Here is a 27,383-nt window from a genome sequence, read left to right on the forward strand (position 1 = left end):
AAGCAGAATTGTGGTGGCTCAAAAAGACCCAAAAACATGAGATACACAAATTTAGAGAACGTCTCCACTCCAAATGTTCACATGGACTATTTGTGCCCAACCTGTGGTAGTGTTCCAAGCTTATACTGGTTTGATCAGCCACAGTAGGACAAATTGTACCTTGACTCCAACACAGTGATGTCATTTTGGTCCTCTTCAAGAATGAAGGACCACATTTACCAACACCCCACTTCTCCACACATACTCTTTCATCCAGTGATACCGGCCTCCTGGCTCATCTACGGAACAAAACACTCCAGCTCTTGGCTCTGGGTGTTTTCACTGTCCACCATGCCTGGAATATTCTCCTTCCTCCAGTCTACCTACTGACCTCCTTTAAGTCCCAACTAAAATTTCATCTTTTATACGTGTGGTGTGTGTGTGTGTGTGTGTGTGTGTGTGTGTGTGTGTGTGTGTGTGTGTGTATAGCTGGTTTTGTATATATTTGTTTGCTGTTGCCTTCCCCATTAGATTGTAAGCTCTTTGAGGACAGGGACTGTCTTTTGCCTCTTTTTGTAATGCCAGAATTTAGCATATGCCCCGCGCTTAATAGGTTTACTGACTGATTAATCACTTTGGGAGCAGTTGAGAGATTTTCTTTGAACTGAAAATGATGACACCAAAATTTTCCCTAACACTGCTTTTCTTTCAAGAGTATTTTTTCCCTCTAAGCTGAATACTCTCAAAGATATTTATTAATCATGCTTCCTTGGTGGGCAATGTCTTACTGGTTTTTAATTTTCTTATTGAATTTCCTTGTTTTTACATTATTTTCATTTCACTCTATTGTTTTTGCCTCATATATAGGCAATGATAAACTTTTCCTGAGAAAGACTCATATATTTACCTTTCAAGTGAACTGAATCATTAAGTATGTTTCTTTTTTAGAAGAAACTTTTTTATGGCAATCCTTATTCTTAAATTAAATATCCTGATTCACTACACTACAAAATAATTCTTTAGAAGCTTAAATGGTAAAAGTAACTTTAAAAAAATCTTTAAAATATAATGGGAAACACAGAAATGTCATTTCCCTGTCTTAGATAAAGCAACTAATTACTTGGAAGCAGACAGACAACTTGAGATTGTTTTTAATATCACTATAGCTTCATTTCTGTTCAGAAGTCATTTCTTTCTCCACATATCACTTCACCTTTACCTTTTTCTAAATAGGTCCTTGGTGCCCAGGGAGGATCCTCTTCAGCATAGGGATCGCTGTACTCTACCACAGCTGCCTCCTCCTCCTCATAATCTTCTGGTGGTGGAGGTGGAGGTGGGGATTCATCAAAGACTGGTTCTTCTGCAGGCGGTGGTGGAGGAGGAGTGTCTGAAACTAATAAATCATCAAGATGATAACAAAAATATACAATATACAGATTTGGAATGCCCTCATTCTAAGATTGTACTATCATAGCATTCAAAACTAGATTTGGAAATGTACATTACTTAAAAAAAAACAGTTAAGTTAGAAAGAAAACAATAGCCCACCAAAATTTTAGTGTCTGAATCTTCAAGTCTAATATTCTTTATAGATCATCTTGGTAGGTTCTAACAGGACCTTCAAATTTACCCAAGTTAACCCTGGCCTGATGCATGAATTTTGTTGCTATTATCCTTTGAAGTTATTTAGCCTCTGCTTAGACATATCCAGTGTTGAGAAAATGTCTAAATCAGCCCACTCCATTTCAGACAGATCTAATAGATAGAAAGGTCTTCCTTATGAAGAGCTGTTATATACCTCTTGGGAACTGCTATCCATGGAAAACTGTTCTTCATCTCCCCACCTCACACCTAGGATTCAAAGAACAAATCTAAGCCCTCTTCCATGTTCAAATATTTGAAGACAACTACAACTACCCTCCAAGTCTTTTAAGTTCCCTTGATATCCCTGGGTCAACCTCTTCTGGATGTCCTCCAGCTTATCAATGCTTCTATCAAAATATGACACCTATAACTTACTACAATATTCCAGATGTGGTCTGATTAGGTCACTATACAACAAACTATTACTTCTCTTAATCTTAAATCCACAGTTTTGTTAATAAAATCTAATCTTATTTTGCTGGGGATGGGAGGAGTGGAGGGATGAGAGAATGGAGGTGGGGGAGGACACCAAATAGAACATCACATTTTTGACTCATTTTGATCTTGCAGTCAACTTAAAGTTCCAGGTCTTTCTCAGATGAACTGATCTCTAGCCACCACCTTCTTAATTCTAAATTTGTACAGTTTATTTTTTTTAACCTGAGTTAAGGACTTTACATTTGTCCTCATTAAATTTTGTCTTTCTACATATAGTCCATCTTTCAAATTAAGAACTGTAAAGAATTTAATCAAGTCATATTACCAAAGAGTCATAAAAACATACTGGCTATTCCTCTAGATTTTTTCACCTACCAATCTCATAAGCATTCTTTCATCCAAGCCCCTGAAAAATATTGGACAAAAAGGAATTACAAATAGACATGTAGCATATCACTAATAACACATACCTCCAAGTTGAAACCAACTTATGAATGGAGGCAGTGTGGTACAGTAGAAAGAACACAGGCTCTGGAGTCCAAGGACCTTGATTCAAATACCATCTTTGATACTGACTACCTGTGCGACCTGAGACAAAGCACTTGGCATCTCTGGGCCTCAGGTTTCTCATCTATGAAATGAGAGGTTTGGACTAAAGGGTGTCTGAGATCCTTTCCAGCTCTACATCTAGCTTTTGGGGACGGTATTCTTCTTAATTAGGCTAATCATTTAATCCATACAGCTCCAATCTGTCTATAAGGATATCATGAGAGACTTTGTCAAATACCAAATAATATTCCTAGTATCGATCACAATAGTAATACTGTTAAAAGAGAAATTCAGGATTTTCTGTCATGATGTGTCTTAATGAAGCTGGCTTCTAGTGATCATGACATAGCTACAAGTGCTTACAATCATCTATTTAAGATCAGTTCTGGAATTCTTCCTTCTTCACTCTAAGCATAACAGTCCATTACCTGTCAGAATTTTTTTGCCTGTTTTTGAAGACTCCAATTATCTATTTCTTTTGCCGTTTTCCATGATTCCTTAAAGATCAATGACCTTAGAGACTGCATCTGTGAATTCTTTAAGTAGCCTGGGATTGAATTCATTCAGGTCAGGAGATCTGAACTAATTTAGTAAGCAAGAACCTAGAGTAAGGTACACTATCTCTTTAACATCTTTTCATAAGGAACAGTCAAAGATAAAAAGGACAGAAAGAATGTTTTGTGAAAAAAGAGAAATTATATTAGTTATCAAAGGTTATAAAGTACTGATCACCATTATTGTGAACATTTTCATACCTAATGAGTATGTTTTAATATACACTGACAAAATATCTGTATGAAACAGCTTTCAACTGATATTCTGGACAGTTCTGTCTTACAGTGTGGATTTTATGAGGACTTGGGTTTTTTTGTCAACAAGGTAAAATGATAACCCTGCTTATGCAGACACTGTTTAATGTTGCAAAGAGGCAGAACGAGATCTTTTATTTATTAAAAACAAGAGATGTGCGAATGTGAGGAAAAACTTTTTAAGGGTACCAAAAAGATACACCACCTTGTTGGAGATTTATACTCCATCCTTTTGATGCTTAATGACTAAAGAGGGTAAAACTAAAAACAATGAGATCATGTCAACATTTAGAGACTACAAGTGAGGTATCATTTTTAAAGGACTGTCTATTTGATCAAATATATGTGGGGAGTTATGACTTTTTAAGTAAAAGATGAGTCCCTGGAAGTCAAGAGGCTCGCATTTAAAACATTAAGAGGAATACTAGAAGGCAAGAAACATCTATCCAGCAACACAGCAGCAAGAGAGGAAGTGGACCTAATAAGAGTTAAAGATAGAGCAGGGGGGCAGTTAGAGGCAGCGGTATGAAGAAAGACTGAATGATGCCTGCTTGGTTGAGGAGAGAACTGATTTCACTGGCCAGTAGCTCCAGGGACAACTATTGCCCTCTTCAACACCACCCAGAGTATGAGGGAGGGCTGCTTGCTCTTTGCTGCCACCTCTGGCTTGAGAAAGAAAAGCAAATGTTGTGGAATCCTTTTGAACTGGCTTAAACACTCTACCTGAATTGGGCTTCTGTGAACTCAGTTCTCTTTAGATAGTGCAACATCCTGGAAGGTGAATGACTGGATGGGCTGGGCTTTATAGCTAAGATATAGCCACTTTCATGAGCTTGACACTTGTCTGGTTTTATTTAAAGAGAACTGCTATTCACAATGAGTTAACATTTTCTAAACATTTTTTTAAGGATGCAGATTTAAATTCAATTCAATTAAAATTTAAAATTGTAAAGGCAGAAGAGAAGGGCAGAGAGGAGAGAGGGAAGAATGAGGAAAGGAAAGGAGACAAGAGAATTGGATTTCTTTTTAGTTGAAGAGTCGTAAAGTTCAACACTCAAGCAGTGAGTAAAGAAGCAGTTCTATTTAAAACAAATAATCCTGAATAGACCAATCATACTGAAGACTGTATTCCAGAGTTATGAATTACCATAAGCATATGAGTTTTACTTCTTAGTGTCTGTCAGGTTCCTAGAAGCCTGTGCTAAGGGAAGTATATTTCCCCTCAACTGGGTCACCCCTAGGACACTAAGAAAGTTTAAATCGACCCCTGAAAGTGGTCTGTTTCTGCAACTTTAGACCTGCTGGTATATGGTGAAGTTGAAGCCAAATACAAGAAGAGAAGGTATCTCCCACAGCTAGGTATGAGGCCCCAAATGTTACAATGTGGGGGTTTCTACACTACAGTGTAAGAACAGACCCCACTGGGACACAATTGTCTCATTGTATCATGGCGACACTGAAATAAACTAGACATGTATTCAAGGTGTTACACCAATAACTCTTCAACATGTTTGTTCAACCGCTTCCAGTCTGAAGATCATTATATCCTTCAAATAGAAAATGTAAGGAAAATTGCATCTGAATAAGTGCCCTTTCATTTTTTTTTTCTGTTAATATTCCAATCACCCCCAATGTAGCTATAAAAGCTCCTTCTGTCCTTAGTTTCTGTCGAAGTTCATTCTGGGCTATATCGTTCCTGACAACTCTCTCACACATCTACACATACACGTACACACACCCACACAATACCAGTCAGAATCAGAAGCTGGAATGTTATGTTCAGGAAGCCAGTGCCACTGGACTGAAGACTGGAAAAGTCAGTAAGGGTCTGGTTAGGGAGGGCTTTAACAGCCAGAGAAGATTTCATATTTGATCCCAGGGGCAAAAAGAAGCCAGGGGAGTTTACTAACTGGGAAGGTGACACGGTCAGATTTGTGCTTTAGGAAGATCAATTTAAGACAGCACTGCAAATCAAAAAGGCTAAAGTGTTGGCTGTGATGCTCTCTTCAGGGTACATATTAGAGATATAGAAAAAGGAGCCAAAAAATTACTTTAAGCTGCCCTTTATTTGCATTATAAGATGGACCCATGTTATAATAAATTCTGTTACTAGTGAAAGATGAAGAACTTGGACTAGCAATTTCTGTGAGTCCTATCTAGTACTAACGCCTATGTTCCTGTGATTGCCAAGATACCTTCTAAAGCTAGATCCTGTGGTCCCATAATACTGCCAGAATACAGAATACTCTTTTGTAGCATTAGACTACGGTTTGTAGTATTATATTTTGAAGGCTCATCTAATGAGACCGAGAAAATAAACTCTCACTTCCACAGATATTTATTAGATACCAACTACATGAGAGACGCTGGTGCTAGGGATTTGCAAAAATTTTTAAATGACACGGTTCCTGCCTTCAAAGAGCTTGGGGACCAAAAGAGGGGATGAGACAAGTATAGTAATAACTATAATGCAAGTTAGAAGATGATTAAGCACACAGGAGATGTGGCTTTGAAGTCAGAGGAAAGAGGACCTAGTACACAGGTTCAAATCCCAGCCCTGCGCACTTGGTAAAATAAGGGGACTGGATTAGTCTCTAAGGACCCTTCCACCTCTCTACCCAGAAAACTATGTCGCCTGATCTGGGCCTTGTAGGAAGGAAACAAAGTTTTCAATAGCTATAAAGATATGGTGCAATACATTTTAGGCACAGGATGGATAAGAGAGGGCAGAACAGTGATTCCAGTTTGGTAACAGAATTTATAAAAGGCAGTACTGGGGAATGAAGACTGGAAAGAGACAGAAACCTAAATGCATGTGTATAAATAAAAGTATGCAAGAACATGCATGTGTGTGTGAGACTGTTTCGTTTTCTTCATCAGGATAAGTTGTGATTGTTTTGGGGGTGTTTTTGGCAAGGCATTTGGGGTTAAGTGAGTCACATAGTAAGTGTTACATGTCTGAGGCCAGACTGGAACTCAGGTCCTCCTGACTCCAGGGCCGGTGCTCTACCCACTGTGCCACCTCACTGCCCCTGTAAGTTGTGATTTTTGAGAAGCCTTATCCCTCTTGAACTGTCTTCCCCCTTAGTGTCTCTAGCCATAACATCATAAATCTTTCTTCCAAACTTTCTGAAACATATATTTTTTAAGTCTAAAGTACATGTCTAACTATTTCCAATATTCCCCTCCTTGGATATCACGAGTTCTAAAATGATATGATGACTTTTTCCCAAGGTTCCTATCTTTTCTATTCCTATCATCTACAAGGAATACTGGTCAAATTTGTTGATGACAGTGCAGAGATGGATGGCTAATATATGGTACACAGAAGAGTAATGATTCAAAAATCTTCACAGGGTAGAGCATAGGATTAAACCTAATGAAATTAAAGAAAGACAAATATAAAGTCTCACAAAGTAGGTTCAAAAAATGCACTTCTGGAGTACAATTCTGAGGAGGCATGATTAAACAAACAGCAGTTCAGCTGTAAAAAACAGGGATCTTTAATGAAATACAAGCTCAAGGAGTCAAACATGATATGTCAGCCAAGAAAGCTAATGCAATCTTATGCAGCACTTGGATCATATAAATATAGATATTATATATTTTTCTAATCTTGTCACACAGTATATCCTATCCAACCCCTTTACTCTGGAATCAAGTGACAGTGGATATCTGGCTTCATTACTATGAGACTGCTCTCACTCTCCCACCATGCTCCCTCGTAGGGTACCTCTCCTGTGCCGTCCCTTCCCATTCGCTTTTTGGCTTTCATTTGTGCGTCATCTTTCCCATTAAGCTCTTTGAGGACAGGAACTTTTTTTTTGGGGGGGGGCAGGAAGGAATACATCCAGAGCTTAACACAGTCCCTGGCAAGTCGTAGGTACTTAATAAAGACTGACTGGTTTTGCTGCTTTTTTAACCCAACACTCCATCTCTGGATTCTGAGCATTTTCACTGTCTACCAGGCCTGGAACATTCCCTCTTTATACCCCCATCTTGGCTTCCCTCAAGTCTCAAATGAAGTTCCACTTTCTACAAGAAGCCTTTCCTAGGGGGCAGGTAGGTGGTGCAGTGGACAGAGCACGAGCCCTGGATTCAGGAGGACCTGAGTTCAAATCCAGCCTCAGACACATAACACTTACTAGCTGTGTGACCCTGGACAAGTCACTTAACCCCACTGCCTAGCCAAAAAAAAAATTTTTTTTTAAAAAAAGCTTTCCTAGTCTTCTTAATCTTAGTGCCTGCCTTCCCTCCAAGATGATCTCCAGCCTACCTTGTAACATACCTGTTTGTACATGGCTGTTTTCTGCTCTCTTTCCCCATCCCATTAGACTATGAGCTCCTTGAGGATAAGGGCTGTCTTTTGGCTTTCTTTGTATCCCTGGCACTTAGCACAGCACCTCGCACATAGGAGGAAGTAAATAAATGCTAACTGCCTGACTGCAAATTAACCTAGGATCTAAATGTTCCTAAGATAACACAAATTTCAAGTGCTTCCTTAAGCACAGTGCCTGGCACATAGAAGGTAGTTAATAAATGTTTACTGAGTGACTGATTTCTACATCTTTGAATGTGGTTAAATTCAGATATGAAGAAATGTAAGTTTATTAGCAGCCCTTCTTCATACCAAAAGTACATGAGACATTGTTATCATCTCACTGAACTTCCTCATTTCTTGGTTGTGAAAGTAGAGGCCTGCTGATGATTTCAAAAGGTTTGAAGAGGATAATTTGTGACTATATAGTGGTATTAATTTGCTCTTTAACTTATTCCCATACCAATTATTTTTTACTATACAACATTTATAAAAGTGTAAAACTACTCTTGGGGGGAAAAAGGTTTTTTTGAGAATATGACTGCTAGGAATGCTAGACAACCTCATCCAGATGTCCCAAAGGCATCTCAAACTCAGTTATGCCAAAACAGAACATATTATTTTTCCCCAAAACCCGTCCCTTTTCCTAATTTTCTGTATGTTTGTTGAAGACATGATGATTCTTCCAATCATCTAGGTTTATAGTCATCCCCCACTCTCCCAGTAAACTGATGGATCTTATTGATTTTTACCTCCATAAGACCTCTCTCATCTTTATCCTCTCCACTCACATAACCACCACCCAAATTCAGATCCAAATCATCTCTTACCTGCGCTATTCAAACAGCCTATTAATTGCCCTCCCTGCATTCAGTCTTTCCCCTCTCTAATTTATCCTTTAGCTGTTGTTGCCAAATTAATATTCCTAAAGCACAGGTCTGACCATGTCATTCCCTGACTCAAGAAACTCCAGGGGCTCCTACTGCTTCCAGAATGAAATAAAAACTTCTCTCTTTCGCATTTAAAGCGCCACACCACCATTACAGGTTGGTTACATATTACTCCATGTCACATGCTCTAAATGCCATCCAACTCATTGCTTCTTGTACATAAGATTCAGTCTCCTGCCCCTGATTCTGCACAAACTGTTCTGCAAGCCTGGGATGCTCTTCCTCTTCATCTCAGCATCTTAGAACCCCTACATCCCACAATAACTTACCTCCAGTGACACCTTCAAGAAGTCTTTCCTGATTTTCCCAGATTTTTTTATGCTACTTCTCTCTGCCCATAACTCTGTATTTAATGTGTGCATATTTTAAGTTTACTTCCAGGAAAACTCAAGCTCTCTGAGGGTAGAGACTATCTTGTTTTGTCCTTGTATAGTGCCTAGCACAGTGACTGGCACATATGAGGAGATTATGCATTCCTTATTGAATTCAATTACTCAAATATATGGCCAAAATTATCAATATGACAACAAATGAAACAAGCAAAATTTTAAAATATAGACACTTTATAAACTCTAGAATTTAGTAACAGTTTTAAGGAATGAACTCCATCTCCTCTGATCAGAGACAGGTAAACAAAAAAAGATATTTTATATGATTCCCCCCAAAAAAGGGAGAAAGGCTCAATATACAGCAATTAGAGAAGGTCAGTAACACATAAACACCTTTCATACCTACAATCTGATCAACAGCATAAAAAAGTAAACTTACTATTTTCTTGGACTCTGGCCACAAATCCCATTAAAGGCAACTGAGGAGTTACCTGTAGGATGGCTGGAGGAGGAGGCGCAAGAGATGCTGAAAAAAAAAGGGGGGGGGGAAGGTGGGGCTCAAGTTATATTAAAAATAAAAGATAATACAATAAAATTAATGGATAAAGACAAGAAGCCACCCACTATTCAGAAATATGTGGTAAGATGTCACGTGGGCCCTTTTAAGGAGGGAAAAAAACAAAACAAAACCCCAGGTGGCCTTTTAAAAACTTCTTCAGTACTTCAAGCAAGTTGAACTGTGGAGTCTATGAACTTGGCTTGAGCAGTCCTCCAAGAACAGACATAGAGAGTCCATCACAAGGTCCATACTCACAACCTTTACAACTTGTTAAAACCTGCTACATCTTGCCCTCCAATGTCACATGCTTTAGAACCCAAGATTACCACCCATGTCATCATGAGACATCAGGGTAGGGTATTAAAAGAGATTTTAAACACAGATTTTAAAATTAAAGCAAAATTCATTTTTCATAATCCATTTATAATAAAGGTTTTGACTAGTGTTTATCACTTACTAATAATTTCATACCAAAAGCTACACATCGTATCTTAAATTAAGCATTTCTCTACATTGCTATAAACAGATTAAGACTTTTTTTTTGCATGTGTATATACATATCAACTTACAGTTTACATTCTTAGGCTTATAATTACCATAGTTAAAGAAAGATGTGAAATGACTATAACATGACATTTTTTGCTTTTCACTCCTATGTTATTAGACAAACAGGTGGATTAAACTGTCCTAAAATTTGGTAAGCTACTGTAGAACCAAATCTTATCTCCTATTACTCCTCAGACTATAAACTTTTTTCTAGAAGTCTAATTTCCTGACTTTCCCCACATCAGCTGCACTAATTCCTGGCTTTGTTCCTTCACTTATGCTATTCTCCAACTTGGAACACCATCCCTACTTAAGACCTGGATATTCTTCAAGTTCTACCTCCTCCACAAAGATTTATAAAAGGGCCCAAGAAAGGGCTAAAGGAGAGCAGTCACACTTAATGCACCATTTGGTGGAGTTGTGAAATGATCTGATCATTCTAGAAACCAATTTGGAATTATTTCCCAAATCACTAAACTACGTATCTTATGATCCAACTATATGACTACTAGGCTAGAGGGACAGAGGGTAGTGATAAGGTAGAATACTCAAAGAAAGAGGGAAAGGACTAATTTGCACGAAAATACAGCAGCACTTTTTGCTATAGCAAAGAATTACAAACAAAGTGGTAGGCTCTCAGGTGGGAAATGGCAGAACAAATTATGGTATAAGGATATAATGGAATACTGTTGCACTGACAACAATGACAGAGTAACCTGGGAGGATCTGTATGCATAGTGAAGTGAGTAGAATCAGGAGAACAATGTATGTAATGTCGACAATACCGCAAAGGAAGACAACTGTGAACAATTAAGAATTATTATCAATGCAATGGACCAATCACAGCTTGAGAACGATTATTATCATTTTCAGAGCCTTTGGTGAGTAAGTGACAGACTGGAAGTGAGGAATGAAACACAAATTTTCAGACAAGGCCAATATGTGATTTGTTCTCCTTAACTGTACTTATTCATAACAAGGGAGGGCTTTGAAGTGGGGTGAAGCAAGAGCTATGCAGGATATTCAGAGGATACTTACAGGAAGGAAGGGAAGACAGGAGAAACGAAGAAATGTCAATAAATCATTTTAAAAACACAAAAGAAATGAAAAGCAAGTTCAGAAAGGGACACAAGCAAAGCAGTACTGGAACTACCATGATAAAATGAATATGTACTTTTTCTTTAAGAGATTCACAGAATCATTTACACTCTTCTTTTTCTATTCTTTGTAGGAGGACATGTCTATTTATTGACCCTATCAAGTTCATAACAAGTTTAAAAATTTTTATATAAATAAAAGGGCTCTAAAAATGATGCAGTCCAAATATATTTAGCTTATATGAACAAACCAAGGCCTGAAGAAGTCTGACAGCTTGCCCAAAAGGCCAGAGTTAACGACAGTCAAAATTCAACTCACCCCTTCCTGACCAATTATAAATTAGTATTTGTAACATACACTTTGGTACTTGATTGCATTCAATTAATCATTTTACTATATATTATTCTCAATCATTTCACTTTTTTTTTTCCAAAAAAATTTTTTTAAATAATCTTTAAGGACAGGAACAGTTTTTCCCTAATTTTCTTCTGGTACTGAAAAGCACTTAAACACACAAATGCTCCATTAATAGATGCTAAATTGAACTGGAAGCCAAGTAGGCTAAGATGGCTCAAGAAAAGATGTTTCTCACGCACTATAAAAGCACAGAAATAGAAGTGGAGGCAGCAGCTTGTTAGGAATTGTAGAAACCCAGATCCTCCATAAATATACCCTGCAAAGCTCTAAAAATGCACCAGAAAGAAGAAAGGAGAAGAAAACCATAGAGAAACCCCTATAAGTTCTTCTATCCGCTCCCGGACTACATAAAAGGATTGCAAGAACCCTGTGGAAAATCTGAGCAGGGATAAACCAGGGGAGACAGAAGATAAGGTTTACAAGCAGCTTCAGAAGACAGGGCCAGACCAGTGCCCAGCCCAGGGTCCAAGCAGACCACATTACATTAACCTGAACCCACACCCAGGTCCAAGGCACCATAAGAACCAAAGCAGAAGAAAGGACCAGGGTGACACCTGCAAAACAAAGAAGCTAAGTTCTTACATAATCCTGTTATGAGTACAATTAACATCATTTTTGCAGGGGCCTGTCAAGGGCCCTCACAGGCAGAGACAAAGCCAACTCTGGGTTTGAAAGACTGTGAAAAGAAAGGAACCCCATAAGGAGTAGAGACCAAAATCTAAGTCTAAGAAGACTAAAGCAAAACACAGAAATTCCCAAAGACGACTGTGACTAGTTATAAACACTACATCCAGTTCCAAGCAAAACTTTTTGCCCATGCTTCCCAAGACTGTGAGAAGCATAGTCTGACCTAAAAATAAAGCTCCAATCCAGAGGCTAAGGTCATATTTCTATGAGGAAACATAGGAAAATGCCAAACACTATGAAGAAATACTATGAACTAAAAGAAGTCAAAGAGGTAAGCACAAAAAAGAGAGTCAATCCACAAGAAGTAAAGCCCCAGAGAAAGGGCTATCCTGACCACAAAGACTATAAGAGTATAAATGAAACAGGAAGTACAAAATATAACATTAAGGGAAACGTCCTCTCAGGAGGGAAGAATGGCAAGGAGAGTTAATATCCTAGAACAGACAGTGGTAAACTTACACATGGATGGAACTCTCTGAAAATTATAATTGACCAGAGAGCAATGACTCCATAAAATAAGAGCTATATTTTTTTAAACCAAAAGATTGGAAAAATGAAAATTAGTATATACCATATCAAAAATAGTTGATCAGGAAAACAATTCAAAAAGAAAGAATCCCCAAATCACCAGATGACCTAAAAATCATGAACAAAATCTGAAAAGCTTGGATATCATATTTCAAGAAATCATAAAGAAACCTATTGGAACTAAAGGGCAAAATAAAAGCAGAAAAGCATCTACCTCCTGCAAATCCAAAACGATAACTCCCCTGCATGTCATACACCAAATCTAAAGTGTCTATGTCAAAAAACAAATGCTTCAAACAACCAAAAAAGGAAAAACTGTAAGTATGAAGGAACCAAAGTCAGAGTCACAAAAGACTTGGCAGTTGTAACAATAAAGAGATGAGCTTAGAACATAATATTCCACAAAGTAATAAAGGCTTACAAACAAGAATAACTCATCCAGCAAAACAAATATGATCTTACAGAGAGAGAAAAAAAGGATCTTTAATGAAATAGAAGACTTCCAAATATTCTTCAAAGAAAAAATTCCACATGAGTAGAAATTTCAAAATGCAGGAAGTGCAACTGCAGAAGTATTCAATATAAACAAACACCCCAGCTACTGGGATATGAAATCACATTCTGAGAAAACTGGACAGCAGCATAGAAGAAATAAAATTTAGATCAACATTTCACATCTCACACAAAGAGCAACTCCATACGGGCATGTGATCTAGATATAAGGCCACATCACAAACAAATTAGAGAAACATGGAAAAAATAACCTATCAGGTTTTTGTAGAATAAATTCTACAAGACAAGCAAAGCCTTCCTCTGCTCTTTGCGCATTTTGAAAAACATTTAAATGGCCTGCTTTTGGAAGGCATCAATACTGCTAGCTCTCCCTCTCCTTGATTCCTCTGTCACAATTAACCAAGTGAAAGAAAGGTAGGAAAATCCTGCTGACAAATAAAAGGTAAAGCAAAATGAAGTCAAGATAATGGCCACATCCAAAAATGTATGTGTGGACATCTTGTATCTATCACCTCTGTGAAGAGGTAGATAACATGCTTCATAAGTCTGCATGAGACATGGCTACTTACTCATTGCTTTGTTCATATTTTTCCATCTTTCAAAGCTGTTTTTCTTTACAATACTGTTGTCATTCTGTCTCCTGGTTATACCTGTTTCATACTACCTTATTCTCTGAAATTATATTTTTCCATCATTTCTCCAAGCAGAATTAAGAGTCCATTATATTTGTATACCACAATTTGTTCAGCCACTGCCCAATTATGCTTTTTTTAAATTTTTTTTTTTGGTTGGGTAATGGGGGGTTAAGTGACTTGCTCAGGGTCACACAGCTAGTAATAGTTATGTGTCTGAGGCCAAATTTGAACTCAGGTCCTCCTGAATCCAGGGCCGGTACTCTGCTAGGGTACACTGCACCACCTAGCTGCCCCTTGTGCCCAATTAGGTAAGAGGCATTCCCTTAGATTCTAGTTCCTTTGCTTTCCTTTTTTCTCCCCTTTTAATCCTTCTTCAGGATCAAGAAGTTTGTTTTGCTTGTGACTAGTATCCCACTATTATCCTCCCTTTTAAAAGTTTCCTCCATATTCCTCATTTCCCTATGAAGCTTGACATATTTCTACAACAAATTGTCAGTCTCCTTTCAATCCTCCATCTTTTTCATATGAGTGAAATTCATCTGCTGCCTGCTTTTCTGACTCCTTCCGTGTTTGCATATTCTTCTTGTGCACCCCAATTACAAGAAATAACAAGTTCCACCTACTTCTTCAGCAGTTTGTTCTCCTTTTCCCTTCCTTTCTTTTTTCCCCTCCTAAAACCCGCAGAACAGAACCAATTTGTACCAAACTCTGTTTTCAGTTTTTAACTCCCTCAACAACCTCTGAATACGTTAAGCTTCTGAAGGGGTACTTGTTTGTCCTCTCCTTATCAAAATATAACACTTACATCATCATAAAACTTTTCCCAATTCAAATAAATTTACATTTTAGGTTCTTCTGACTCCAATTCTGATCGTTTCCTAAGAAATGCTTCAGAATTCTCTACTCCATAAAGAGTATTGTTTATGAGCCTCTTTTGCCTTTTGAAATATTGTAGTCTATGATCTCCTCTTATCTTTCTTAACCATAAGCTGCCAGGTCTGATGTGATCCTGACTGTAGTTCTCTGGTACCTGAATTCCTCACAATATTTTTCTTTGATGCAGGATATGGATTTTGGTCATGACATTCCTGGAACTTTTCCTCTTGGATAAACATTTAGAATACAATACATGGGTTGCTTCTATATTACTTTGTCAACTGATTCACATAGGTCTGGGTGGTTTTCACTTATGATTTCTTGAAATATGGTGACCAGGTTTGTTTAGTTGGTTTTTTTCAATCATGGTTTAAGATCAGATTAGTTATAATAACCAATTCTGATCCGAAAGAATGTATGATGAAACAGTTCCCTCTTCTTGGTAAAGAGGTGGAAGATTATATTGAAATGTTGCATATACTGTCACATGTAGCCATTCTGTCACTCATTTTGTACTACAAAGGAGAGGTCAATGAGTAAGGAAATATGTTAGGAAGTAACTAGTATAAACAACAAAAATGGTCATTATGTCTTTTTTAAAAAGTACTGAATTACACTGACTACTAAAGTTGCTTTTAGAGTCTATGTTAACAAAAAAAAAGTTATTTAAATGCTACTGGTAATAGTTGACAACTTTTTTTTGTATATCAATGTGACACTTACCTGTAGAGATGGAGTATCGGGAAGAAAAGTGTAATAGTACCACAAGAAATGATAATAAATTAATGTTAGCAGCTTACAATCTACAGACTGATCATACAAATGCTTACTACAGTAGCAATAATAAATATCCTTCATTGACTTGGGAAAGTATGGATAGTTGGGCCATGGATAATTATGGACTGAATTTTGGTAACTGTAGTACTTGGTTCTAGATACTCAATACCTAGTCCTTAGGTAGTGTTACAGGATCACAGGCAGGATTTGAACACAGGCCTTCCAACTCTAGCACACTCTCTACCCCACCACACACATTAGCCACTTCTTGCCAAGTCTCTTTACCTCAACTTTGTCAGTTTCCCCAGGACTCACTGCGGAAGTCATTGATGAGTTGTACCACTGCCACTCATCACACAAGGAGATCATCTTAATAGATAATGGTTTTGCTTGACTCTTCCAGTTGTGGATATGAACCTCAATGACACCTAGAAAATCAAATCCACCTCCTCGCTTTAGGATCTCTGTTCATCCTCCATCTCTGTGGCACACTACTTTGTACACTGGCATATACTCTCCTTACTTTGTTAGATTTTTACTCTTGGAAGCTTACAACTAGTTCTACTACTATTCTTCCTATGTGACCAATACTCTCTATGAAATATAGCTAGTAGGGTATAATATTTCTCCCTCCCCCCCACTTTTTTCTTTCTAGTTTAAAGTTGTTTTTTTTATAAGATTTATAAGATACCAGAAAAAAATACATTTTTCATAATCCTTGTTAGATACACACCACTGTCCAGGAAGCTGCCATTCTTATATTTTCAGCTATGATCCAAAAATTGAAATCTCACTCTCAAATACATTTTCTTTTTTTTTCTTTTTTATTAATTTATTTTGATTTATCAACAATCACTTCCATAAGCTTTTGAGTTTTAATTTTTTCTCCCCCTCTATCTCCACCTCCCTCCCCAAGACGGCACGCAATCTGATATAGGCTATACACATACATTCCTATTAAATAATATTTTCACATTAGTGATGTTGTAAGGAAGAATTAGAACCAATAGGGGGAACCACCAGAAAGAGGAAACAAAACAAAAGAGAAGAAAAAAAAACAAACAGTATGCTTCGATCTGCATTCAAACTCCATAGTTCTTTCTTTGGATGTGGACAGCATTTTCCATCATGAGGCCTTTGGCGACGTCTTACATCTTTGAATGGCTGAGAAAGGTTAAGTCTATCAATATCAGTCATCGCACAATGTGGCTATTAATGTGTACAATGTTCTCCTAGTTCTGCTCACTTCACTCAGACCATACAAGTCTTTCCATGTTTTTCTGAAGCCCTCATGCTCATCATTTCTTACAGCAATATAATATTCCATTACATTCATATACCACAACTTGTTCAGCCATTCCCCAATTGATGGGCATCCCCTCAATTTCTAATTCTTTGCCACCACAAGAAGAGCTGCTATAAATATTTTTGTACATGTGGGTCCTCTTCCCCTTTGTATGATCTCTTTGGGATACAGCCCTAGAAGTGCTATTGCTGGGTCAAAGGGTATGCACATTTTTATAGCCCTATAGGCATAGTTCCAAATTGCCCTCCAAAATGATTGGATCATTTCACAACTCCACCAACAATGCATTAGTGTTCCAATTTTCCCACATCTTCTCAAACATTAAATACATTTTCTTCAACTGCCTGTTCATTTCCCAAATCTGCCCATAATCAGCAATGATGAAAACAATGTGCCCCTGTGGTCTTGACTTTGGCCAAGGCTTCATCATAATTGCCAATGTTTTAGAAGTTCCTTCTGGCAATTTCATGTGCATCCACGTGAATTACTGCAAGGCACTAGTAATCATTCCTTTTAAAAAGTCTTGGGATGCTTTCTGTGCTGTCCTGCATGTATGCCTAGAAAACACAACAGACCTCTCTATTGTTGTTTAGAGGTCAACAAATGTTATCAAGTTGACAACCTCATGCCTCTGTCCTCACAGTAGGGAGTCACCAACCATTACTACTCTCCTCTTGTTCCTGTGATTTTAACTGGACGATTTCCCTTTTGACAGTACCTATGTATCTACTGCATCATTTACTGGAAAACAAGCAGCTGCTTCTTCCTCCTCAAAGTATCCATATTCCTCTGACTCAGAAGGAGCATCCACCATCCACAAATGTTCAGTAATTCCCTCTTCCTCTCTTCTTTCTCTTTAGGAAATTCTTCTACCCAACTTACTGACACACATCAGGATTCACCTTGGGGTCTTCAGATCCTTACTATTGTTTTTCACACTTCCATTTTGGAGGGTCCATATACTCCAATGTATTTGGACCCCTATAAAGGCCTTACAGAGGGGAGGAAAAAGAGTCACAAAGGATGAGGCGTAGAATGGTGGCTCTCTGGACCTCTGGAGTAAACCAGATATGTGGACCATATTAATAAGATCAAATATCTATCAAAGTAGCAAAGAAATTACTTACTACTTTTGTTGACAGGTGTTCTTAAAACTTTGAAATGGAAAATATTACAGCTAATCATAAAATCTGCTTGTGTCCAAGTTGGATCAATTCAACAAGTGTTTACTGACAGTCTACTATATGAGGTCCTAGAGAGACAAAAACAAAAAAGAAACAGTCTCTGCCATTTACGTAGTTATATCGTTCTTGAGGGGCACTTTCAGAGTGTGTGTGTGTGAGCTTTGCCTTTCTTCTCCAAATGCTACCACCACCTTCAGACACTGCACAGAAATAATGTGAGAGGACAACGTTTATCAGGGCCCTCCTTCTTCCTCCACATCCTTCCACACCCAAACGTGGGTTAGGAAAAAGGAGACAAAGCCAGGACTTGATTGGCTAGTGGGTAGGGCAAGACTCAAATTGTGCCTCCCTAGATGAAGGTTGCTCCTGATGGTCCATGGCTATGTTGATGTGATTTTCTCATCATATAGGAGAATAAGAAGGTCTCACCTGTGTGAGGTCAGAGCCCTTCCGAATAGGTAGATTCTGAAAACCATGAAAGTCACCACATCCTACCCTGCTGGCCAGACATATTCTCATATGAAAACAACCCTCTCCTCTCCTACAGAAGCTGAGTGCCGCTGTCTTCTTGTTGCACGTCTTTTCTACATTATGACTAAATCGTTTGGTAAACTATACATTTATCTGAAATATGCTGCCAAAGATATTTTTTAACTTCTATTGGAATTTCCTTCAAAGCAAGTGTTTGATGATGTGAACTCCTCAAACGAACTGGAAGCACTAAATAAACTTCGATGGTTGTTCTGGTAGCAGTTACACGTATGAACAGGAAAGGAAGATCCCTCCACCAGGGTACCCTCCTGTCCTCATTATGTTATCCTCACCCCCCTAATTTTGACCAACAGCAGCCCATCTCATTTACCAATCAGGATGTGAATAACTTTTAGTTTTCTCAACTAAAGCTATCTACTGCCAAAGTATAAACATGAAGATTTTCACAAGAATAATATTGTTTGAGGCAGCTAGGTGATGCAGAAAGAGCACCAGCCCTGGATTCAGGAGGATGTGAGTTCACTTAATCCCAATTGCCTCAACAACAAAAAAAAAAAAAAAAGAAAAGAAAAAAAAAAGAAAAAACACAGAAACAAAAAACAAACAAGAATAATGTTGTTGCTGTGTTTGTCCTTCATTCTTGAAAAAGACCATGACATCAGGGACATGACGACATGATTTGCAACTGACTTTGATTTGGGGGGGTGGGGGCGTGGGGGGCACTTGCGCTGTGCAAGATCATCAGCCTCACTTTCTCCTCCAGTGGCCAGATATTCATCAGGAAGACATCAGGAGATGGCTCAGGATGCAATGGGAGACCCTGGCCCTTTTAAGCTAAGATCATTTCAGGTGTACTGTTGTTGGGTACGTAAATCAAAAAGTTAGAAAACAAACTTTAAAACTCCAATTAAACACATCTTCAAAGTCAAATAATAAAACTGAAAGCAAAAAGAAAAGAATAAATAAAACTAGTTTATTAGTAAACAAAACTGATTTTTTTTTAAAAAATTATAAAACCTTAGATAATTTTTTTAAAGAAGAAAACCAAATCACCAGTATTTAAAGTGAAAAAGGAGACTTCAGAACAAACAAAAAATAAAGGAAATGACTGGAAACTATTTTGCCCAACTAGCTGCCAATAAAACTGATAAATGAAATGGATAAGAATATTTACAAAAATATGAAGCTCAAATTAGCAAAACAAAAAAGAGCTTAAAAAGTCCAATCTCAGAAAATTGAACAGATCACAAATGAACGCCCAAAGGAAAAAACACACCCAACACCAAATAGATTTATAAGTGAATTCTAAAAACACTCAAAGAACAATTAATTCCAATGTTACATAAACTCTTAGCAAAAACAGAAGCATGGAATACTACTGTGCTGTAAGAAATGACAACCAGGTTGATTTTAGAAAAACAAGGAAAGACTTGCATAAAATAATTAAGAATAAAACAAACAAAACATTATATATGGTAACACGAATACTGTTTGAAGAATAACTGTAAATGACTAAGTTATTCTTTTTTGGGGGGCAGAGGGGGCTAGACAATTGGGGTTAAGTGACTTGCCCAGGTTCACACAGCTAGTACATGTCAAGCATCTGGCCTGAATCCAAATTTGAACTCAGGTCCTCCTGCCTCCAGGGTGGTACCCTATCCACTTCACCACCTACCTACCCCATGACTAAGTTATTCTGAGTAACATGAATGTTCAAACAAACTACAAAGGACATATGGAGAAAGATGACATCCACCTCCAGAAAAAGAACTGATATATGGAAGTAGGTATTGTATGATTTCACGTATATTTATCCTTGTCAAATGTTAGCTTTCTCTATTATGGGATGGGAGGGAGGGAGACAGTTTGAGACTCAAAATGCAACAAAAATAAATAAATAAAATATTTTCCAAAAATGAACAGATAAAAAAAATTTTATAGAAAAAATAGAAACAGAAGGAATACTACCAAATTCCTTCTGTGATACAAGTATGTTCTTGATACCTAAACATGTATAATAGACAAAGTAGAGAAAGAAAGCTATAGATCAATAGCTATAATTAATAGAGAAGAAAAAAAGAATTCAAGATCCCATTAGCACAGAGGCTACATCAACATATTACAAAGATTCTACACTATGACTAGGCTAGATTTGTACTAGGAATAACAATCACAGGATTTCAACCCATAGATGCAAAAAAAAATTTTTTTTGATAAAATTCAACACTGATTTTTGTTTTTAAAAAATGTAGAAAACAAAGGAATATACTGACCTTTCCTTTTTTTAATATAGTAAATAATATATAAGACCAAGAGTCAGCATTATATTTAATGGGGATAAACTAGAGGTCTTTCCATAAGAACAGGAATTTTAAAAAAGGATGTCTATTATCTCTACTATTATTTGATACAGTCTAGAAATGAAATCTAGAAATGCAAGCTACAATAACAAGAAAAAATAAATTGAGGTTGAAGAGGTATAGGTAGGGGCAGCTAGGAGGCGCAGTGGATAGAGCACCAGCCCTGGATTCAGGAGGACCTGAGTTCAAATCCGGCCTCAGACACATAACACTTTACTAGCTGTGTGACCCTGGGTAAGTCACTTAACCCCAATTACCTCACAAAAAAAAAGGAAAGAGAAAAGGTGAAGAAAGAAAACTATCATTTTTTGAAGATCATATGATAATTTACATAACAAACCCTAGAGAGTCATTGCAAATTAACTGAAATAACTTTAGTAAAGTGGCAGGATATATAATAAATCTACATAAATCACTAGTATGTGTCTATATTACCAACAAAATCCCACAGGAAGGGACAAAGAAAAAAAAACCGTAGTCAAAATAACAACAGAATGTATAAAATATTTGGAATCTACCTAACAAGACACACAGCTAGGTGGCACAGTGGATAAAAGCCCTTGACTTGGAATCCAGAAGACCTCAGTTGAAACCTCACCCGTCAGGTTCTTAACTATATGTGTAACCCTGGGGCAAGTCACCTAACCTCCCTCAGTTTCAGTTTCCTCATCTATAAAGTAAGAATAATATCACCTACCTTTGAGGGTTGTCTTGAGTATCAGATAAGAAACATATAGTACTTGCAAAGCTTATGAAGTACCATGTAAATACTATTATTATTTCATGAATACAATGATATAACAGACTTTTACATAAAAGACAGACCTAAGTAGACGAAGAAATATGAAATGTTCATAGGTAAGCTAAGTCTGTATAATAAAAATGACAATCTTCTAAATTAACTGGCTTTATTCAGTGCCAAACCCAAGTACCTAAGGATTACTTTATAGAGCTAGAAAAAATACTAACAAAAAGAAAGTAAAGAACTTCAAGGGTGAATTGGCGGACTGGCCAATAGGGGCCTAATTCTTATGAGCAAGCACAGTGTGATCTGGCTGCTGCCAACCCAGATGGGGAGTTTAATGACCCTGCTTCAAGAAATGAAGAATAAAGGGCTCTATCCTCTATTTCAGAATGTGCTCAGGTATTCTTTTTTTTCCTCCTTTTTTAAAAATGTATTTTTAGTTTTCAACGTTCACTTTTATAAGATTTTTCCCCCTTCCTCTTCTACCCCCCAAGATGTCATGCAATCTAATATACGCTATACATGTACAATCATATTAAACATATTTCCACATTAGTTGTGTTGTGAAAGAACAATCAGAACAAAAGGCAAAAACCACAAGAAAGAAAAAAAAAGTAAGAGGGGAAAATAGTATGCTTCAATCTGCATTCAAACTCCATAGTTCTTTCTCTGGATGTGGATTATACTCAGGTATTCCTTACTACTTCCTGTCTACCTACTGAGTGGTAAAGAAAAGCTTTTTAACTGAGCCTGAATTGAGTGCACACACCAGAAGTGGGAACAAGAGAGACTGCCCTCTCCCTACCCCGCTGGTCATAGTCATAGTCAATAGCTGTTTATTAAATGGTTACTATATGCCAAGCACTATGCTAAGCAGGGGGTACAAATAAGAAAAAGAAAGATAGTTCCTGCCCTCAAGGAATTTACAATCTAATGGAGGAAAACAATATACAAATGGAAGCTTGAAAGAGGGTGAGGGGGTGCTGAAGGGTATCTAGTGAAGAGGCATGTTGTTTTTGGAGTCAAGCAGAGCAGTTGATTGGTAATAGAGTTAGCTGGAAAATTCTGAGCTCTCTATATAGGGAGGCTTGGGGGATCATTTATTGCTCTACCCTTCAGCCCTCCAATTAGAGGAGTGAGGCGACTGAGGATGCTGAGGAGGTGTTGAGTGTCAGCTTTCTGTGGAGAGAGAACTTCAATAAGCCTCCAGGTAAGCAGATGAGCCACTACTTTAGCTGCCATCTCTCCCCACCCAGGACTCAAATGTGGCCCATGAATACATGACCCTTCTCTTTCTTCTGCTGGTGTTTTGTTTATTCTTTCTTGTTTTAGGTAAAGAAATATTAAAGACTATGACCCTGTAAGCGTTGAAAGGTCCAAAGAGCCACCAGAGGTCCAATGCTGGAAGCTCACAGCAGAGAATGCTGTAGCTACTGAAGCATAACCAACAGAGGAGCAACCTACACGACCCAGACCAGCAGGAAATCAACCTAGCCCCCAAATAATGTGTACTGTAAGCAAATGAGCAAATCATTCATCAACTATGCCACATTCAGAAGTGAACTTGATGGGAGGAATGTGACAACCATTTTAATTGTGAGCCCACATTTCCCATAGACCAAGGTGGTAGAGGCGAGAATGTGTCCTGATTTGGAAAGATGTTGTTATACTTCTGTTCTTGTTACACCTTTCAGTAAATATCCCTTTGTAAAATCTAATATATTTTAGCTGCATACTGATGTTATTAAGGAAATAACAAATTAAATGATACTGGGGAGTTACTACTAACTAACACTGTCAATTGATAAGGCAGGACTGGGGGCAGGGAAAAACACATACCAGAATTGGGGCTCAAGCCAAGTCCATTAGAAGAATCACCCAGGTTGCTCCCTGAACCCTGAGGGGAAGATGTAACCAAGTTTTATACATACCTGATCCACTAGCACAAGTAGAATAGGAGTTGGAAAAGTGAACCCTGAACCCAAGTAAAAGGCTACTAGGAAAATAAGGAGGAAGGAAGGGGGTCTGGCAATACTAGATCTCAGACTATACTACAAAACAGTAATCATTAAAACTATTTGGTACTGGGTGTGAAACAAAGAGATCAAACTCTGGAACAGATTAGATATAAAACATGCAGAACCAAAAATGGACTTTGTAACATTCTATTCAATAAATATTCATATTTGTGACATTCTCATTTCCAAGATAAAAAATTAAGGAAGGAAGGGAGGAGAGAGAAAGTTCCACTGCACCTGGGTGAGAAAGAACTGCAGTCCAGTGCAGCCCCCAGCAGCACAGCCCTGGCCCCAGCAAACCAGGAATACACCTTGGGAGTGACTGAATCAGCAGCAGCAGCAGCTGCTTCTCGAGCTCTCATTCCACAAACATTAAGGGGGGTCGAACAACTGGTCAGAAGGAGTTTACAGAGGTCTTTTTGCTAGCACTGAGGCAGGATTCTGTTGCTTTGCCCATACTCAGATCTGGGTCTCAGTTCTGGATGGCAGTCCCAGGGCGAGAGGAGCGCTAGCATAGCAGAGCTTGTGGCACCAGTGAAGGGAGACCCTCCTCACAATTCCAGGGCAGAAAAGAGTACTCAAGGTAGCTCACAGACCAGAGCACAGTAAACACATTTCCTTAGATCATACCACCTTGGAAGAACTGAAAACTTACAGGTCCCTAGAGGTATCTCTGAAAACAGCTGCACAAAATCCCTCATGCCTGGGACAATGCAACCTCCCACCCTGAAGCTGAGCCCTACTTCAACAAAGAGTTAAAAGTCAGGGTAGTTAGATGGCACAGTGTTTAGAGTACCGTCCCTGCAGGCAAGAGGACCTAAGTTCAAATATAGCCTCAGACCAAACACTTGACACTTAACTAGCTGTGTGACTCTGGGCAAGTCACTTAATCCCAACTGCCTCAAAAACAAAAACAAAAAAAAAGTTAAAAGTCAACTAATAGGCTGGGAAAATAAACAAACAACGGGAAAAAAACTGACTATAGAAAGCTATTACGGTGACAAGGAAGATCAAAACACACACTCAGAAGATGGCAAAGTCAAAGCTCCTACATCCAAAGCCCCCAAGAAAAATATGAATTGGTCTCAGGCCACAGAAGAGCTCAAAAAGAATTCTGAAACTCAAGTAAGGAAGTAAAGGAAAAATTGGGAAGAAAAATGATGCAAGAAAATCATGAGAAAAGAGACACAAAAAAATGTTGAAGAAAATAACACCTTAAAAAAGAGACTAAGCCAAATGACAAAAAGCCAATGAGGAGAAGAAGCCAATGTCTTAAAAAGCAGAATTGGCCAAATGGAAAATGAAGTCCAAAAGCTCACTGAAGAAAAATAATTCCTTAAAAATTAGAATGGAGCAAATGGAAGCCAATGAGTTAATGAGAAATCAAGAAGCAATAAAACAAAACCCAAAAAATGAAAAAATAGAAGACAATGTGAACTATCTCATTGGAAAAACAACTGACCTGAAAAACAGATCCAGGAGAGAGAATTTAAAAATTACTGGACTACCTGAAAGCCATGATCAAAAAAAGAGCCCAGACATCATCTTTCAAGAAATTATCAAGGAAAACTGCCTTGATATTCCAGAACAAGATGGTAAAACAGAAATTAAAAGAATCCACTGATCACCTCCTGAAAGAGATTCCAAAAGGAAAACTGCCAGGAATATTATAGCCAAATTCCAGAGTTCCCAGGTCAAGGAGAAAATATCACAAGCAGCCAGAAAGAAACAATTCAAGTATTATGGAGCCACAGTAAGGATAACACAAGATTTAGCAGCTTCTACATTAAGGGATCAGAGGGCTTTGAATATGATATTCCTGAGATCAAAGGAGCTAGGATTACAACCAAGAATCACCTACCCAGTAAAACTGAGTATAAACTTTCAGGGGAAAAACATGGAATTCAATGAAATAGAGGACTTTAAAGCATTCTTGACCAGAGCTGAATAGAAAATATGACTTTCAAATAAAGATTCCAAAGAAGCACAAAAAGGTAAACAGGAAAGGGAAATCATAAGGGACTTAATAAGGTTAAACTGTTTACATTTCTACATGGGAAGGCGATATTTATAACTCATAAGATCTTTTTCATCCTAGGGTAGTTAGAAGAAGCATATTATACACAGAGGTTCAGGTGTGAGTTGAATATAAAGGGATGATATCTTAAAAAATAAAATTAAGGAGTGAGAGAAGTACTGGGAGAAAGAGAAAGGGAGAGGTAGAATGGGGTAAATTATCTCACATAAAAGAGGCAAGAAAAAGCTTTTACAGTGGAGGGGAAGAGGAGGAAGGTGAGGGGGAGGAGTAAACCTTAATCTCATCAAAATTGGCTCAAATAGGGAATAACATACACATGCAATTGGGTATAGAAATCCATCTTATTGTACAACAAAGTAGGAGGGGAAGGGGATAAAAGGGGGAGAGGTGATAAAAAAGGGCAGATTGGGAGAGGGAGTAGTCAGAAGCATAACACTTGGGGAGGGACAACTGAGGGGGGAGAGAACAGAATAAATGGGGGTGGGGGAACACGATGGAGGGAAATGCAGGTAGCAATAGTAACTGTGAAAAAAAATTTTGAAGCAAGTTTCTCTAATAAAGGCCTCATTTCTCAAACATATAGAGTACTGAATCAAATTTATAAAAATAAGAGCCATTCTCCAACTGATAAACGATCAAAAGATACAACCAGGTTTCAGACAAAGTAATCAAAGCCATATGAAAAAATATTCTAACTCACTACTGATTGGAGAAATGCAAATTAAAACAATTCTGAGGTACTACTACATATCTATTGGATTGGCTAATAGGACAGAGAAGGTAAATGATAAATATTGGAGGGGATGTGGGAAAAATGGGACATTAATATACTGTTGGCACAGTTGTGAACAGATTCAACCATTCTGTACAGCAATTTGGAACTATGCCCAAAGGGCTATAAAACCATGCATACCCTTTGACCTAGCAATACTACTATTATGTCTGTATCCCAAAAACGATTTTTAAAAAAGGGGGAAAGACCTATATGTACAAAAATATATATATAGCAGCTCTTTTCTGGGAGTAAAGAATTAGAAATTGAGGTGATGCCCATCAATTTGGGGAATGGCTAAACAAGTTGTGGTATGTGATTATGATGGAATACTTTTGTACTATAAGAAATGATGAGCAGGATGCTCTCAGAAAAAAACTGGAAAGACTTGCATGGGCTGATGCAAAATGAAATATACTGTGTACAAAGTAACAGCAATACTGTAATATGATCAGCTGTGCATAACTTAGCTATTCTCAGCAATACAATGATCCAAGCCAACTCTGAAGCACTTATGATGAACAATGCTATCTATACCCAGAGAAAGAACTGATGGTGTCTGAATACAGACTGAAGCATATTTTTTTACCTTTATTTTTCTTGAGTTTTCTTATGTTTTCTTTCACAACATGACTGACTACACATGTATAACCTATACCAAATTGCTTGCCTTCTCAATGAGAGGAGATGGGGAGAGAGGAAAGGAGAGAATTTGGAATTCAAAGTTTTAAAAACAAATATTAAAAATTGTTTTCACATGGAATTGAGGAAAAATAAAATACTAAATAAATTTTTTTTTAAATTTTTAAATGTAAA

General features: G+C 37.7%; 1 protein-coding gene across 22 annotated transcripts in view; it reads right to left on the bottom strand.

The window, feature by feature from the left end:
• ABI2 (abl interactor 2) overlaps window positions 1-27,383 on the bottom strand; it is a 123,284-nt gene that overhangs the window by 7,611 nt on the left and 88,290 nt on the right. For 11 of the 22 annotated variants that reach the window (XM_020972834.2, XM_020972828.2, XM_078147516.1 and 8 more), the window contains 2 exons: window positions 9,456-9,542; window positions 1,199-1,372 (listed from right to left, as the gene is read on the bottom strand). In XM_020972834.2, coding sequence (XP_020828493.1) covers window positions 1,199-1,372; window positions 9,456-9,542 — 261 coding nt within the window. The remainder of the gene's footprint in view (window positions 1-1,198; window positions 1,373-9,455; window positions 9,543-27,383) is intronic. The other 11 variants (XM_078147519.1, XM_078147514.1, XM_020972837.2 and 8 more) reach the window with 1 other exon arrangement.

The sequence above is a fragment of the Phascolarctos cinereus genome, unplaced genomic scaffold (assembly GCF_003287225.1).
Source record: "Phascolarctos cinereus isolate Bilbo 61053 unplaced genomic scaffold, phaCin_HiC Scaffold_7;HRSCAF=346, whole genome shotgun sequence".
Classification (NCBI taxonomy): Eukaryota; Metazoa; Chordata; class Mammalia; order Diprotodontia; family Phascolarctidae; genus Phascolarctos; species Phascolarctos cinereus.